The sequence below is a fragment of the Somniosus microcephalus genome, chromosome 33, assembly GCF_052327205.1.
Source record: "Somniosus microcephalus isolate GS21.2 chromosome 33, FLI_Smic_1.0, whole genome shotgun sequence".
In the NCBI taxonomy this organism is placed as follows: domain Eukaryota; kingdom Metazoa; phylum Chordata; class Chondrichthyes; order Squaliformes; family Somniosidae; genus Somniosus; species Somniosus microcephalus.
In genome coordinates this window covers 25,483,292-25,499,629 of record NC_141019.1, presented here as the reverse complement: position 1 = coordinate 25,499,629, position 16,338 = coordinate 25,483,292, and the positions used below count along the sequence as shown (strand labels likewise).

At 47.0% G+C, this 16,338-nt stretch overlaps 1 protein-coding gene across 1 annotated transcript in view; it reads left to right on the top strand.

The window, feature by feature from the left end:
* LOC147097022 (keratin, type II cytoskeletal 8-like) overlaps positions 1-14,004 on the top strand; it is a 33,680-nt gene extending 19,676 nt beyond the window's left edge. Inside the window, exons 5-9 of the mRNA XM_085972754.1 lie at positions 2,348-2,512; positions 7,042-7,167; positions 10,496-10,716; positions 12,682-12,728; positions 13,670-14,004. Of these exons, the coding sequence (XP_085828880.1) occupies positions 2,348-2,512; positions 7,042-7,167; positions 10,496-10,716; positions 12,682-12,728; positions 13,670-13,815 (705 nt within the window). The 3' untranslated portion in view covers positions 13,816-14,004. The remainder of the gene's footprint in view (positions 1-2,347; positions 2,513-7,041; positions 7,168-10,495; positions 10,717-12,681; positions 12,729-13,669) is intronic.
* Positions 14,005-16,338: the final 2,334 nt, after the last annotated feature.

Genomic DNA, 16,338 nt, shown 5'->3' with positions numbered 1-16,338 from the left:
CCAGCTTCGTGTCAGCCTGAGAAAATCTGAGAAAATGCAAGCACTGCACAGTAGGTTAGTGAGCATTTGAAGGAGACAGATAGGCCAAGGTTCTGGGTAGGACCCTTCCCCAGAAGACTTCCGCCACTCAGTTTTTCTGTTGCTCCCAGGCACTCCCAGGCTAGTTTGTTGGCATTATCTGAACCCATTGACCAGTGGAATCCCTCCACGTATCCAGTATCTTTGTCTGATACACTGGTATGGGTGTCTTAATACAGTTGCAGTGAAGCCTCTTCCTGTGCACTCCTACTACAGTTCCCATTAGTCCCATTCCCTCCTCACCCAGATGTTTTCACAATAACCTAGAAAAAGTAATCCAACATGCAAACTGAATGTTTTGTATGTATTAAGTCTAAAATAAAATACTGGCATGTGTGCAAGTAGATAGTCCAGTCTAAAATTCAGGCAAGCCTGGCACAACCGAGTGCAATTCAATAGTACGAATAGTAAATGGGGTTGTAATGAAGTTGCCTCATATTTTAAAGTAAGCATGTGGCAGTAGGGAGAGAGACCAAGGTATGATTTGGTGATGAGGGTCAGACAGTAAGGGACAAAGTGGTCACCTCCTGTGAGTCCAGTTTCCATTAAAGCCAGGATGCCAATGCAATTGTCCACAATAAGGCAGTGGATGACAAAGGCCTTGTTTGCGAATGAATGGACAATCTTGGAGGGAAATGTGGAGAGGGCCCATGATTGTTGATCCACTGGTAGAGTCCAAGGGGGGGTGGGGTGGCGAGATTAGCCCCCAGTGGACGCAGTGGGCGGGAAGGTCAGGTGAGAGGAGGCTGGGGCAGTTGGGGTTGCTGCTTGTAAGAAGGCGGTGACAATTTCCTCAATGGGTCCTTTGGAGAATGTTGAGAGGTACAGGAGGGTCGCTGTGGGCTTCTCGAAGCAGAATTCAAGCCTGGAGATTAGGGAGGCAAAGGAGTAGTGATAGGTTGGGATCAGGGGAGGGGAGATATTAAAGGTGGCATGACTGGGTAACAGGAAGGAGAGGAAACCGGAGAGAAGAGCCCAAGAGGGGAAAACAAGGAAGATAGAAGTAATGGGCTCGGGTCTGGAGCAGCAGCCAAAATATGCACGTGAATGGATACAGAGAATCCAGGTTACATAGGCATGGCAGGGATTAGGAGAGACATTTCCTCACTGTAAACAGAGGACAGGAAGAAGACAATATAAGAGAGTCCAAAGTCCTGTGGTGGGATGAGGTTGACTTGTAGACAAAGTGGAGTCAGCTGGGAGCATCGACGAACCAATGTCCAGGTTTGGAGCTAGTTGTGGAGGGCAAGGGAGTCGAGGAGCTATTTGAGGGGCAGAGTCAGTGGGCACACTACTGGAGGTTCTCCAGTGGAAACAGAGGGCTGCGGAGGAGTGGGGAGTTGACCACGAGCTAGCAGAGGTTGATTCCAGGGAAGGCCGTTAATGCTGGGGAATGGAAGACTTTCCATTTTGAGCATCAAGCCCTCCCAGGTCAGGTACAGCATATTTAGATGTAGGGTAAAGCTCTTTACTCTTCTCCAGCAATGTGTTTCAGACCCAACTACAGGAGAACACCCTGTATTGTAGCACTTCTCCATTTTCACCACACTGACCTTGTGGCCGCTGAGTGCTCATTAGGGCAAAATTAGTGACTCTTTTATCAAAAGAATCAGCACAACTCAATTTAGAATACAAATCCATCAACAGAATGTTAGGAACGTAGGAGGCCATACAGCCCCTCGAGCCTGTTCCCCCATTCAATTAGATGATGGCTGATCTGAAAACTCATCGTTAACTGATGGTGTTACCTCAACCCATACTGAGAGGAAATGTAGGGACTTGAGAACAGAGAACTTGCAGGTTCACATTCAAGTCAAGTTCTTTTAGTGAGCATTACTAATCCTTTTATTTCAGGATAGCTTAAATGCCAAGACCATTATTGATGGCCTTGCCCACTAGGAACTGGATTGAGACTGTCCATACTCCTCGGATGCTTTGTTTAACCTGCTATTGCACGTGACATTAATCTCTGGACACCTCAGTTAAGTTGCACTTTTGTAAGATACCCACTGGGTATGAATTGTTTCCATGTGAACCTGTGATCAAGTAGAATATATCCCAGCATCAAATACCTTCTGTACTATGCTAACACAGCTGAAATGACCTTTATAACAATGTTTTCCAGTTATTCCTGTTGACACAGCTCTCGCGTGGTGTACAATACAAATACGATCTACTTTTTTTGTTTCTATTTTAAACAAGAGCTCTAACTGGTGAGTGGGATGCAGGCATGTTAAACTGAAGTGCATCTGCTTTTCTTGCCACCCAGGAAATCCGTGATCTGCAAGCCCAGATCAAGAGCACTGCTGTTACTGTGGAAGTTGACACCAGCCGCAACCTGGACCTTTCCAGCATCATCGGTGATGTCCGGGCTCAATATGAAGGAATGGTGAACAAAATTCGCCAAGAAACCTACATTTCATATGAAGACAAGGTAAGGCTTGGCTTACTGTCAAAAAGTAAGTATCTCCAGTTGGAGAGCAGGCACCAGCACTGGCACCGAGTGTGAACGGCCTGCTAGGATGCTGTGGTTATCGAAGAAAAAGAAAAAAACGAACCTTAGCACCTTGCACAAACACAAATATTGAACTCCAAAGGTAAAGATCTTGACCAATAGCGTGGGGAGGAGTCTCCTGCACATACATTTGTGCTTTTTGCTAATATCATGCAGTACAATTTCAACCCAATGGCCTTGACATCTGAACGAAATCCACACTTGCCCCGTGCAAACCCCCCCACTTCGAAAAGTTATTTTCAAACGCTGCAGAGTTGTGCGTAGCGTAGTGGCCCACAGATCCTAGGGGCGCACCACTGTGCGTATGTGAACTTGGGATCACGTGGGGCGGTGCTCCTTTCACTTCCTGACTCTTAACCATTCGGGAAACAGAGGAGATTGCTGATTTTTCCCACAACTCGTTTTAAAGCATTTAGCAGCCAGAAATGCTATTTTATTAATAAATTTACAATCATTGCAATACACAAACCAAGATTATAATACACAAACCTATAATTACAGTCTTATAGTTCTACTGAATTTGTTTCTCCTCTATTAGACTAATTAACTTTTGATTAATTTAAATAATCTAAAATCGAGAGTTTAAATGTTTGATAACATGAGGAAATCATAAGTGAATTAAATCCTATCTAAATAGAAGTTGGGAATTAAACCGAAACTACAAAAGGCTTTTGGGCAGCAAAGACGGTGACACAAAAAGGCCCTGTTTTCAAACTCGAACAAGTAAAAGTTTGTATCTGCTCGAACACGAACCGGTGACTCTGTTAGAGGCTGTAGCATAAATGAATCCAATTTTCTCAGCGCCACCCCCCCTGCTTACACTGCGCAACAGGCTCCTGCGCCTGTTTGCACCAGACATAAAAATTTTCGGGGTAATTAATGTGCAGTAGGTGGGCAATTAGCCCAACTTTTTGCCAGCATGTTGATTTGAACGAGGAGGTAAAACCTGCAGCAAAGCCGATGTGCAGTCAGAACTTGACAGATCGCAAGTTCAGGATTTAGCACATGCGGGAAACCCAAACTTGCGGTCAATTTCAAAGGCGGTATGACTGCATACTCCGAGTACGCCGTCGTACCGACCGCAAATTCAGGGCCAATAACTTCACAATTAAATCTCGCCTATCGTAGAATTTTACAGCACAGAAGGAGACCATTCAGCCCATCGTGCCTGTGCCGGCTCTTTGAAAGAGTGATCCAATTAGTCCCACTCCCCTGCTCTTTCCCCATAGCCCTGCAAATTTTTCCTTTTCAAGTATGTATCTATTTGCCTTTTGAAAGTTTCTGCTTCCACTACCCTTTCAGGCAGTGCATTCCAGATCATAACCAGCTGTGAAAATTCTCCATCTCCCCCCTGGTTCTTTTGCCAATTGTTTTAAATCCGTGTCCTCTGGCTACCAACCTTCCTGCCAGTAGCAACAGTGTCTCCTTATTTACTCTATCAAAACCCCCAAGATCAAAACTTTCCTGTGGGCGGGGTGGGGGGATCTTCTCCTCGCAGTAATTTTAGTCAACAGGGCAGATTCAGCGCTCACGTTAACCTTTGTGCTAAAATTATAGACGGGAGAAATTTGACCTCCTGGGAAACCAGTTTATATCCCGCGCCATTGACAGTAGAAGGTATTATTTGGCCTGCATCGTAGTTTTGAAGTGCTTATCCGTTTCAACATAATGCACCACGTAAATGTAACTAGTGGCCCTGAAATTCTGTAGGGGTTGTCCAGTTTCCATTGACACGCTGGTAGGAGACTGCTCCAACTCCCAGGGAAATAGCTGAGCCCCGACCAATGTTCCCTGTCAGCTGCGCTTTGTTCTGTGCGGCCTGTTGCTTTTAATGCGCAGTCCCTTTCAATTTCTGCACCTGCGCGGGACTTGCAGGTGGCTGCATGTACACAGCTTAGTGGGAACATTGGCCTCGACATAACTCGGATCTGTACGATTTCCCTGGGGATTACGGCAAGAGACCAGGGAACCCCCATGGAATTTCAGGACCATTGTGGGTAATTCTGACCTCTGGCGATAGTGTAGAACGGGCAATATCTGATCAACCGCCCGGTCTCTCTGTCGACCTCCGACGTAAGGGGTGTTCTACGCGGAGTGAACACACGAAAGGCTGCTGGACCGGATAGCATCCCTGGACGGGTACTCAAGGAATGTGCTGATCAGCTGGCTGATGTCTTCACCGCCATCTTCAATCTGTCATTGGCCCAGGCAGTAGTCCCTACGTGCTTCAAGACCGCTACCATTATTCCTGTGCCAAAACAAACGGCTGTGACGTGCCTGAACGACTATCGACCTGTCGCACTCACACCCATCATAATGAAGTGTTTCGAGAGACTTGTCCTGGCTCACATCAAAGCCAGTGTTCCCGCCTCTCTTGACCAACACCAGTTTGCCTATCGTGCAAACAAATCAACGGAGGATGCAATCACAACTGCTCTACACTCTGCACTGAATCACTTAGATGGTAAAGAGACCTACATCAGAATGCTGTTCATAGACTACAGCTCAGCATTCAACACTATCGTCCCCAACAAGCTGGCCACCAAACTCCAAACTCTTGGCCTGAACACTTCCCTCTGCAACTGGACCCTGGACTTCCTAACAAACAGACCCCAGTCTGTCAAATTAGGTAACCACACCTCCACCCCCCCCCCGACCCTGAACACGGGGGCCCCACAAGGATGTGTGCTGAGCCCCCTCCTCTACTCCCTCTTCACCCACGACTGTGTGGCTGTTCATGGTTCCAACACCATCAAGTTTGCGGATGATACCACGGTAGTAGGCCAGATCACCAACAACGATGAGTCAGCCTACAGGGAGGAGGTCCAGCATCTTGTGAAGTGGTGCGCCGATAACAACCTGGCCCTTAACATCAAGAAAACCAAAGAAATCATTGTGGACTTCAGAAAGTCTAAAGGCGGAAGTCACACCCCCATCCACATCAATGGGGCTGTGGTGGAAAGGGTGGACAGCTTTAAGTTCCTCGGAGTCCACATCACGGAAGACCTCTCCTGGTCCCTCAATACCTCCTCTCTGGTGAAGAAGGCCCAGCAGCGCCTATATTTCCTAAGGAGGCTGAAGGGATGTAACCTGTCACCCCTGATCCTCTCTAACTTCTACCGCTGCACAATAGAGAGCATCCTGACGAACTGTATCACAGTATGGTATGGCAGCTGTAGCTACTATGACCGGAAAGCCCTGCAGCGGGTAGTCAAAACTGCCCAATGCATTACCGGCACCCGGCTACCGACCATAGAGCACATATACCAGAAACGCTGTTTACGGAGGTCACGGTCCATCATCAAAGACCCTACCCACCCCAGCCACAGTCTGTTCGCCCTCCTGCCATCTGGGAGACGCTACAGATGCATTCACACCCGTACGACCAGATTTAGGAACAGCTTCTTTCCCAGGGCTGTCATCCTACTGAACTCCACAAATAAACTCTAAAGCCTGCACATCTGCCAATGCACTTTATTATGGTTATGTTTATGTTAATGTATTACAAGCCAAATGTATGTTGAATGTTTAAATGTCTTAATCTAAATGTACACTCTCGGGAGCTGCAAGCCTACATTTCGTTGTACTGCACTTGTGCACTAACAATGACAATAAAAGTTGATTTGATTTGATTTTGTATACACCTCTCCCCATTTTCATTTCCATCACCCAAAGTCAAAATGACCCCCACTGCCTTTACTTTGTTTTTCCAGAAAATAAATGTGGTGTAGCACTGATGTTCTACTGCTAGGTGAATCACATTTTGCTTTATAAACCCCTTTCCATTTCAAAGTCTTCAAAAATGTTGTGAAGCTATTTGTCTTAAGTCAAAAAGACTGAATTTACATATTGCATGTCACAAGATGATAACCCACTGTCCTGTACTTTCACATGAGAATGATATTTTGTAAAATGATGACGTTTAGCCACTCCAGCCTGTACACACTCTCTCTCTCCTCTTTCTCCTCCCTGTATTCTCATTGTGTTGAAACCGAGACTCATCAGCATCTTCTACTCTAATTCATTAGATAGAATTTACAGCACAGAAACCGGCCCAACTGGTCCATGCTCCACACGAGCCTCCTCTCACCCCTCTATCTCGCCCTATCAGCATAACCTTCTATTCCTTTCACCCTCATGTACGTCTCTCGCTTCCCCTTAAATGCCTCTGCTATTCGCCTCAACCACTCCCTGTGGTAGCGAGTTCCACATTCTAACCACTCTCTGGGTAAAGAAGTTTTTTCTGAATCCCCTATTGTATTTCTTAGTGACTATCTTATTTATGTTTTGGTCCATCACTATCTGAAATGAGTGCAATATGTTCACGTTTGGGGTGCAGGCCCTTTGTCAGAACCGTTAGTACATCGGCCACCTCTATAGAAGGGATGGTTTGGGCTCCCTTAAAGAATGATTATGAATTTTACATCAATAATGATTCTCCATTTTAGTTTGACGGTATGAAGAAAAATTCTGGAAAATATACAGATGATCTCCGTATCATGAAGACTGACATTTCAGAACAGACAAGACAAGCTGCAAGACTAAATTCTGAAATCCAGGCTTTGAAGCAACAAGTAAGATCACTTTACAGAGCAATGGCATTCTTAGTCATTGCTTTTTTTGTTGTTGTCAATGCCCCCTCTATTTTCAACCCTCTTCTCCTAGAGGTGTTGACTCTTTGGTTCCACAGGTGCCAACTGCCCTCCAGTACCTCACTCAAGTGGCCAAGTTTCATGTGTTCTTACAAGTGTTAATGGACAATTTGAGATAATCATCTTGATTGAAGTTAATGGACAGGATAATCAGGCAGGGGGTATAACAGGCAGCTGATTTGTTCCTCTTTTGATTGGACCAAGCAAAATAAACAAATAAGCTGTAACTAATAAAACTTTAAATAAACCTTAACAAATCAAATTAAAATGTGGTTGTCCAAATCGATTATGCACTCCAGTCCCCGCGGCGCCCACTGGTCGTGGAAGTACTCAAGCGTGCCGGCGGACACCGCGTGCTCCATCTCCAGGGCCACCCGGGCGCAGCTGATTTGTTACTGCCCGTTTTCTGTTATCACTGAACATTAAAATCAGCCCTATGGTCTTTCCAGCAAGAGTCACTGAACAACAGATCAGGGCAGCACGGTGGCATAGTGGTTAGCACTGTTGCCTCACAGCGCCAGGGACCCGGGTTCGAATCTGGCCTCAGGCGACTGTGTGGAGTTTGCACATTCTCCCCGTGTTTGCGTGGGTTTACTCCGGGTGCTCCGGTTTCCTCCCACAGTCCAAAGATGTGCAGGTTAGGTTGATTGGCCATGATAAATTGACCCTTAGTGTTAGGGGGATTAAATACGTGGGGTTACGGGGATAGGGTGGGATATGTGTCGGTGCAGGCTTGATGGGCCGAAATGGCCTCTATCTGCACTGTGGGGTTGCTGTGATTCTGTGAATGGGAGCCCTGGCTGATTGTCCCTCCTCTGGTCTGGCAAGGGGACTGTGACATACTTGAACATATTAGCATCGAGAGGGAGGAGGTGCTAGCGGTTTTAGCAGGCCAAAAAGTGGATAAATCCCCAGGCCCGGACGAGATGTATCCCAGGCTGCTGTGGGAGGCAAAGGAGGAGATTGCAGGGGCTCTGACACAAATTTTCAGAACCTCTCTGGCCACAGGGGATGTACCAGAGGACTGGAGAACAGCTAATGTAGTACCATTATACAAGAAGGGTAGCCGGGATAAACCAGGGAATTACAGGCCAGTGAGCCTAACATCTGTGGTAGGGAAATTATTGGAAAAAATTCTGAGGGACAAAATTAGTCTCCACTTGGAGAGGCAAGGATTAATCGGGGATAGTCAGCATGGCTTTGTCAAGGGTAAATCATGTCTGACAAATCTGATTGAATTTTTCGAGGGGGTGACTAGGGGGGTGGATGAGGGAAATGCTGTGGATGTGGTTTACATGGACTTCAGTAAAGCTTTTGACAAAGTCCCGCATAGGAGACTGGTCAAGAAGGTAAGAGCCCATGGGATCCAGGGTGCCTTGGCGCGTTGGATCCTAAACTGGCTGAGTGGCAGGAGGCAGAGGGTGATGGTTGAAGGTTGCTTTTGTGACTGGAAGCCTGTGTCCAGTGGGGTACCTCAGGGATCGGTGCTGGGTCCCTTGTTGTTTGTGATCTACATAGATGATTTGGATGAGAATGTAAAAGGTATGATCAGTAAGTTCGCAGATGACACGAAAATTGGTGGGGTGGTAAATTGCGAGGAGGAAAGCCTCAGGCTACAGGACGATATAAATGGGTTGGTCAGATGGGCGGAAAAGTGGCAAATGGAATTTAACCCTGAAAAGTGCGAGGTGATGCATTTTGGACGGACAAATAAGGCAAGGGAATACACAATGAGTGGTAGGACCCTAGGAAGTACAGAGGGTCAGAGGGACCTTGGTGTACATGTACATAGATCCCTGAAGGCAGCGGAACAGGTAGATAAGGTGGTTAAAAAGGCATATGGGATACTTGCCTTCATTAGCCGAGGCATAGAATATAAGAGCAGGGAGGTTATGATGGAGCTGTACAAAACGCTGGTGAGGCCACAGCTGGAGTACTGTGTGCAGTTCTGGTCACCTCACTATAGGAAGGATGTGATTGCTTTGGAGAGGGTGCAGAGAAGATTCACCAGGATGTTACCTGGGATGGAGCGCCTCAGCTATGAAGAAAGACTAAACAGGCTGGGGTTGTTTTCCTTGGAGCAAAGAAGGCTGAGGGGGGACCTGATTGAGGTGTACAAAATGATGAGGGGCATAGATAGGGTAGACAAAGAGGAACTTTTCCCCTTAGTAGGGGGGTCAATAACAAGGGGGCATAGATTCAGGGTAAGGGGCAGGAGATTTAGAGGGGATTTGAGGAGTAACTTTTTCACCCAGAGGGTGGATGGAATGTGGAACTCAATGCCTAAAAGGGTGGTAGAGGCAGGAACCCTCACAACATTCAAGAAGCATTTGGATGGGCACTTGAAATGCCATTGCATACAAGGCTATGGACCAAATGCTGGAAAATGGGATTAGACTGGACAGGGATGGATGGGCGGCGCAGACACGATGGGCCGAAGGGCCTCTTTCTGTGCTGTAAAACTCTATGACTCTATGACTGATCTAGTGGTGCTGAGGCCAATTGTAGGGCAGCTGACTCGGCACAGATCACGGACTGAACTTGGAACCATCCTGGTCTGTATGGCTCTGTTCCACGCTACCAGGTGCACCTATAGAGCAAATTGGCCGGGGAGGAGCCAAGTTGAGACATTTCTACCATTATACAGAGGAGATTGTGACCCCTTTTGTGTTTAATGTTAGTGAATATGGCAGTTTGAACTCTATCAAAACAATTTTGTGAATTTAAAATCACCAAAGGTAGTTGGTGTTAATTTCCATATTTTTAATAATGTGAAGAAATGTATTTACAAGGAAAAAGGGGAACTCACCGGGTAAGCTAACCTGGGCTACAGGAGGAGGCCACTCAGCTCCTCGAGCCTGTTGCATAGGAACAGGAGGAGGCCACTCAGCCCCTCAAACCTGTTCTGCCATTCAATTAGATTATGGCTGATCTGTATCTTAACTCCATCTACCTGCCTTGGTTCCGTAACCCTTAATACCCTTGCCTCAAAAATCTATCAATCTCCGTTTTGACATTTTCAATTGACCCCCAGCCTCAACAGCTTTTTGGGGGAGAGTGTTCCAGATTTCCACTGCCCTTTGTGTGAAGTGGTGCTTCCTGACATCGTCCATGAACGGCCTGGCTCTAATTTTAAGGTTATGCCCCCTTGTGCTGGATTCCCCCACCAGAGGAAATGGTTTATACCTTACCAAATCCTAAGTTGGGGGCATTGGCTCACTTGACACTGACTGTTTTCCATATATTCCAGAAAGAGCAGCTGGAGGCAGCGATCACAGAGGCAGAGGAGCGTGGGGAGATGGCCCTTCTGGAAGCTAGGAACCGCATTGCCGATCTACAGAAAGCCTTGGATAAGGCTAACCAGGAAACGATCCGTCAGGTGCGAGAGTACCAGGACTTGATGAACACAAAGCTGGCCCTGGACATTGAAATTGCCACTTACAAAAAACTGCTTGAAGGAGAGGAGAGCAGGTTAGCACATTTTGGGTACCTCTTGATCTGGTTTAGTTCAATAAATTAGGCTCTTTCTAGAAGGCTGCATTCAGAGATGCACAAAAAGTGTTTTAGTTGAGAGTGTCCTTTGTGAGTGTTGCACAATGTGGCCCTGGAAATTTGTGAGTTCTGTCGGACTCCCGATGTAACTCCATCGGAACCCACCAGAAGACTGCAGGGATCCAGTTGCATTGGGTCGCTGCCTTTTCCGGGACTTTCTGGGCAGCCTTGTTGGGGACAGAACCTCCGCCCACTGCGTACAAGGCAAATGACACCAAGGGGGAAAGCTCCGGAGGGCGGAACCAGGGTTAGGGACTCCCTATGCTGAGAGTTCCCACTCCTCCGGCTCAGTCAGGACCCAGCTTTGGACTGGAGACCACTATGCTGAGTGAGATGAGATGTACTGGCCTCCGAGTGGTTGTAGGTGGGCCCTACCGGGGAGTTCAGTCAGGAGGGAAGGGCATGGAGCACGAAACAAAGGCAAGTTGTTTTTTGGATCCGTCCCCAGGACATGGCTGATGTCTTGGTGTTGGGGGTGGTGGGAGGGGGCTGGACAACCTCACCACCCCCTCCCATGGTCAGCAGATGCCAGATCGTCAGGCTGGATGGAGCAAGTGGGCATTGGCGATACGTTCGTCATGGCATGGGTGCTTGCCAGCCCCATGTAAATTCAAGGTGCTCCTGCTGAGCCCACAAGAGCGCTGATGGGTGTGATCTTGGCGTAACCGTGGTGTTTCACAGCTCGCGTATGTTAATGAGGGGGGGCCAGTGTATGTTTAACTGCTGCAGTGTGATACGTCTTTAAAAAAATATAAATTGGACACTGTTTTTGGATCAAAGTGGTGGCACGTGTTTTTGCGAGGTTGGGAGGCCTACTTGTCTGTCAGCTGGTTAAGTGCTGTGGAATTCAACCTGCAGCATAAAATCTGCCGCACCAGCAGCTTTGGGTGTGATACAAATTCTAAATGATCTCTGCTGCCCTTGAGTGCGCTTTGGGTGTTACTTGAAGCAGCTACTACGAACACAACAACTTGCATTTGTATAACGCTTTTAATGTCGATATACATGCCGAGGCGCACGAGCGAGTACTGACGGGCTGACCCGCAAAATTAATGAGGATTCAGTTTTACAGATTATTAGTGGGTGCAACTCAGAATTCCTCAGCAAACATCTGGCACAACGAGGGTTGCCAACTCTCCAGCATTGCCCTGGAGTCTCCAGGAAATGAAGATTCATCTCCAGGACACTGCTGCAAGCAAACCTGGGAGAAAAATCATCAGTGGATAAACAAAATACTGCAGGGAGTGAATGTTTAAGGTGGTGGATGAGGTGCCAATCAAGCGGGCTGCTTTGTCCTGGATGGTGTCGAGCTTCTTGAGTGTTGTTGGAGCTACACTCATCCAGGCAAGTGGAGAGTATTCCATCACACTCCTTACTTGTGCCTTGTAGATGGTGGAAAGGCTTTGGGGAGTCAGGAGGTGCGACACTCACCGCAGAACACCTAGCCTCCGACCTGCTCTTGTTACCACAGTATTTGTGATTGGTCCAGTTAAGTTTCTGGTCAGTGGTGACTCCCAGGATGTTGATGGTGGTGGATTTGGCGATGGTGATGCCGTTGAATGTCAGGGAGGTGGAAAGATTCTCGCTTGTTGGAGATAGTCATTGCCTGGCACTTCTGTGGCGTGAATGTTACTTGCTGCTCATCAGCCCAAGCCTGAATGTTGTCCAGGGAGTGCATTGGAAACCCCCTTTATGCTGTTTACACTACACCTCTGGTGAAGTTACAGCAGGAGCAGCTCCAAGGAAATTCCTGGCCTAAGAGATTAAGATTATTCAAAGTTGCATAGGGTAATGGAAGGGTGTGAGCGTCATTGTACCTTTATTCATCCGTAACTGTTCCTGTGCGTGTTCTTTCCAATAACAGTTGCTCTTGTCTCATTTCAGATTGTCAACGCCAGTGAATGTGACCTATCATCACCAATCAGTCAAAAGTAAGAAAACTGCTCAGAATTTTTTCAGTTACAGAATCTAATCATTTCGTGCAGAACAAGATACATTTTACCTGCCTGGTGTGGCAGTGAGTCCCAAGCACTCTGAGATTAAGGCCTATATATTCAGCTCGTGCTGTGGTGCAAAGCGGGCAGTATCGGATCGGTCGCCCGTTATACGCAGCGCCTGAGATTCAGTTCCATTGCAGTCAGTGTGATGTGGTGAACCAGGAGGAAGGGCTGTCTCAGCTTCCATACTGACGTAAGAAAACTACTAGGCACTTGTCTAAGCATTAAACAAAGCTTTAATCAACTGTTTTACAACATAGAGGTCTAGTTGTGTCCTTCACTAGTTCCTGTTAAGAATGTCCTGCACAAACTGGGCCCGTGCCCGAGTATTTATACTCTCCCTGGACAGCGCCACCCGTAGGCCGCTCAGTATTATTTCAGAAGTCTTTCTTTCATGAATGAATGACTGATTCATGTCCCATACAATGAATGAAACAGCCCTATTACCAAATGGAACAATTAGTCCCATCATTTGATTTTTTTCCCTCCCTTTCTATTGATTTGAGAAAGTGCTGGCCTTCACTTGGCAACTGCCCACAGCACCCTGTTTGGGTGATCAGGACCAGAGACCCAGTCCCCTTCATTTACTCCTGTTGCAGTATCCCTTGGTGTGGAACCTCAAGTAAGACATTGATTGGGATTGTGACCCTTGACTGAAATTCAGTAACACTGCATGGACCACACAAAGGAATGCAACAATTCCCCCCCCCCCTCTTACAGTTGTAGATGTCTGCACTGCATCCATGTTTAATGTTCGTCACAGGTACTGCTTAGTGTTCAGTATAATAAATTGGTAGATTAAGAAAGTTGTGCTTTCCAATGCAATCGTTGCTCATTCTCTTTCCTCATGTTTAAAATTTGTACATGCTCAACAGATTACGGAGTTCCGGTGAGGCATTTCGAGAGCTCAATCCGTGGCGGGATGGAAACAAGCGGAGTAACCAAATCCCTTATCGTCAAGACGATTGAAACCAAGGATGGCAAAACACTCTCCGAGTCCCCTTTTTATCCAAGAAAATGAAGATGTTTTATAAAAAGATGTCTGGTCATTTCAATCATTTTTAACTTCTTGCATTTCAAATTTTGTTGGTTTAAATTTACCTCAAATGTACATCAATGGGTCCTTTAAAGGATTTTGAGAATAAGGAATTATGAAGGATTTTACCCCATTCCTGGTACCAAATGTGAAATAAAGCTTGATAATACGATACATGTGCATTTTCTGTTCTGAGTAATTTTACAATGAACTCTCATCAATTAGATGTGTCCTTGCCCTTTGGGAAACTGGCAGATTTGCATGTATTTCAAAAGACAATCTCTTATGAATTCCCTCAAAGAACTTGGTTTGGTTCCCTAGGTGGCATACTGTGCACAGTTCTGGTCTCCGTATTATTAAAAAAGCCTATAGAGGCACTGGAGAAGATGCAAAAAAGATTCAAAAGGATGATACTAGAACGGAGAGGATGTACTTATCAGGAACGATTGAACAGGCTGGGGCTCTTTTCTCCAGAAAAGAGAAGGCTGAGAGGTGACCTGATAGAGGTCTTTAAAAATTATAAAGGGGTTTGAATATAATTTTATAAAAGGGTAAATGTAGAGAAGGTGTTTCAACTTGTGGGGGAGACCAGAACTAGGGGCCGTAAATATAAGATAGTCACTAATAAATCAATAGGGAATTCAGGAGAAACGACTTTACCCAGAGTGGTGAGAATGTGGAATTTGCCACCACAAGGAGTAGTTGAGGCAAATAGTATAGATGTATTTAAGGGGAGGCTAGATAAGTACATGAGGGAGAAAGGAATCGAAGGGGATGCTGATAGGGTGAGATGAAGTAGGGGTGGGAGGAGGCTCATGTGGAGCATAAACACCGGCAGAGACCAGTTGGGCCAAATGGCCTGTTTCTGTGCTGTATATTCTATGTTTGGTAAATGCGCCACCATTACAAATCAGAAGATTTGAGTCCTGGTCTGATCTGCTAGGGATGATGTTTAGCTAGGGACCAACAATTAGACTCCGTGCCTCTTTGGTCTCTGGTTTGGTGAGGGGAGAAATCAGCCAGGGTTCCTACTCCTAATCACTATTCAGTAACCGCCCCCGCCCCCCCTCTACTGAAGATGTATGGTTGGATCTGAGGACAGGATGGAGCTTGATCACGATACTGTCGGTAGGATAGCTTACAGACATGCACTGTCCAAGCTCAGGCATGAAGAATGGCTATGCGGGGGGGGGGGGGGGGGGAAATCAGGAGCTTTTCTATAACGGGCGATCGATCCGCAACGCTAGTTTTACACCCAGGTGGCGGGTTGAAAATCTACCCCAAAGTAACTTAATATTTTTTTGAGAAACCCAGGTGAAGGGCCCAGACTCTTAAGATACTGCAAGACAAGTTGGGGGGGAAAAAAAGTAGGAGAGATAATGAAGTCAATCAGAATGTAGTGAAATGGTAAACCTCAAGCCTGAGTTCTAAAATGTTAGTCTAGAATCACACCAATCAGCCCAGCAATGCTGTACTGGTGTTTTTCTCCCTGAGCCACCTAGTCGAATCCCACTCTCCCACTCGCTCCCCATTCCTTTTAATATCCCTCTTTGTCAATCAACAATCTAATTCCCTTTAAAAATAATTAATGGACTCTGCTTCAACAACAGTATGTGGCAGAGAATTCCATGTTCTAACTGCTGTCTATGTGAAGATTTTTTGCCCCTTCAATTCTTTGTTTTCTTATATTTATGCCCTTGCTGACTAAGGCAAATGACTGAACACAGTATGGCCTAGAAATTCAGTATAGCCACGTTCGGGGCGCTACAGTCGGGCGGCCGCTAAAGTTTGTGCCCGGCGCAAGTTCGCGCCACCTTCGCCGATATTCAGCCGCATCGCCCCAAGAGGTTGCTGCTGCGCTAAAACAGGCGATGCACGACTATCATTAGGCGCTAAGCCGGCGGTCCGGGGTGATACCCCCGAGGGCGGGCGCAGCGCAGGTGCGGCGAGTTGCTGATTGACGGCAGACACTCTGGCGCCGGTCAGCTCTTAAAGGGGGAGGGTGGACTTGTCTGGCTGCCATGCCCTGCGCACTGCAGCCCTGAAGCAAGGCCTGACCAATGCTGGTTCATCAGTTCTACACCCTGGACCATGGGGAAGCCCGCTATTCTTCCAAATCCCATTGTACGCTCTTGCTGCTTGTCCAGGGTCATGGGGAAGGAGATGTACTGACGTCTCCTTCTGAAAAGGGCATTGTTCACCTGTCGGATGCAGCAATGTACCGCGAACTGGGAGATGTTGGCAATGTCCCCAGTAGCGGATTGGAAGGAGCCGGTGGCATAGAAGTTGAGAGCCGCCGTCACCTTCACTGCCACCGACAGAGACGTCCTGCTCCTCAGCTGTGGCTGCAGATCTCTGCGAAGCAGGTGGCAGATCTCAGTAACCACCTCCCTTCTGAATCGCAGCCTCCGAACACACTGCTCCTCAGACATGTTCAGATATGAGAACTGCTGGCGGTATACCCTGGGTGGGTAAGGCCTCCTGTGCCGACACCTGTTGGCCCTTCTC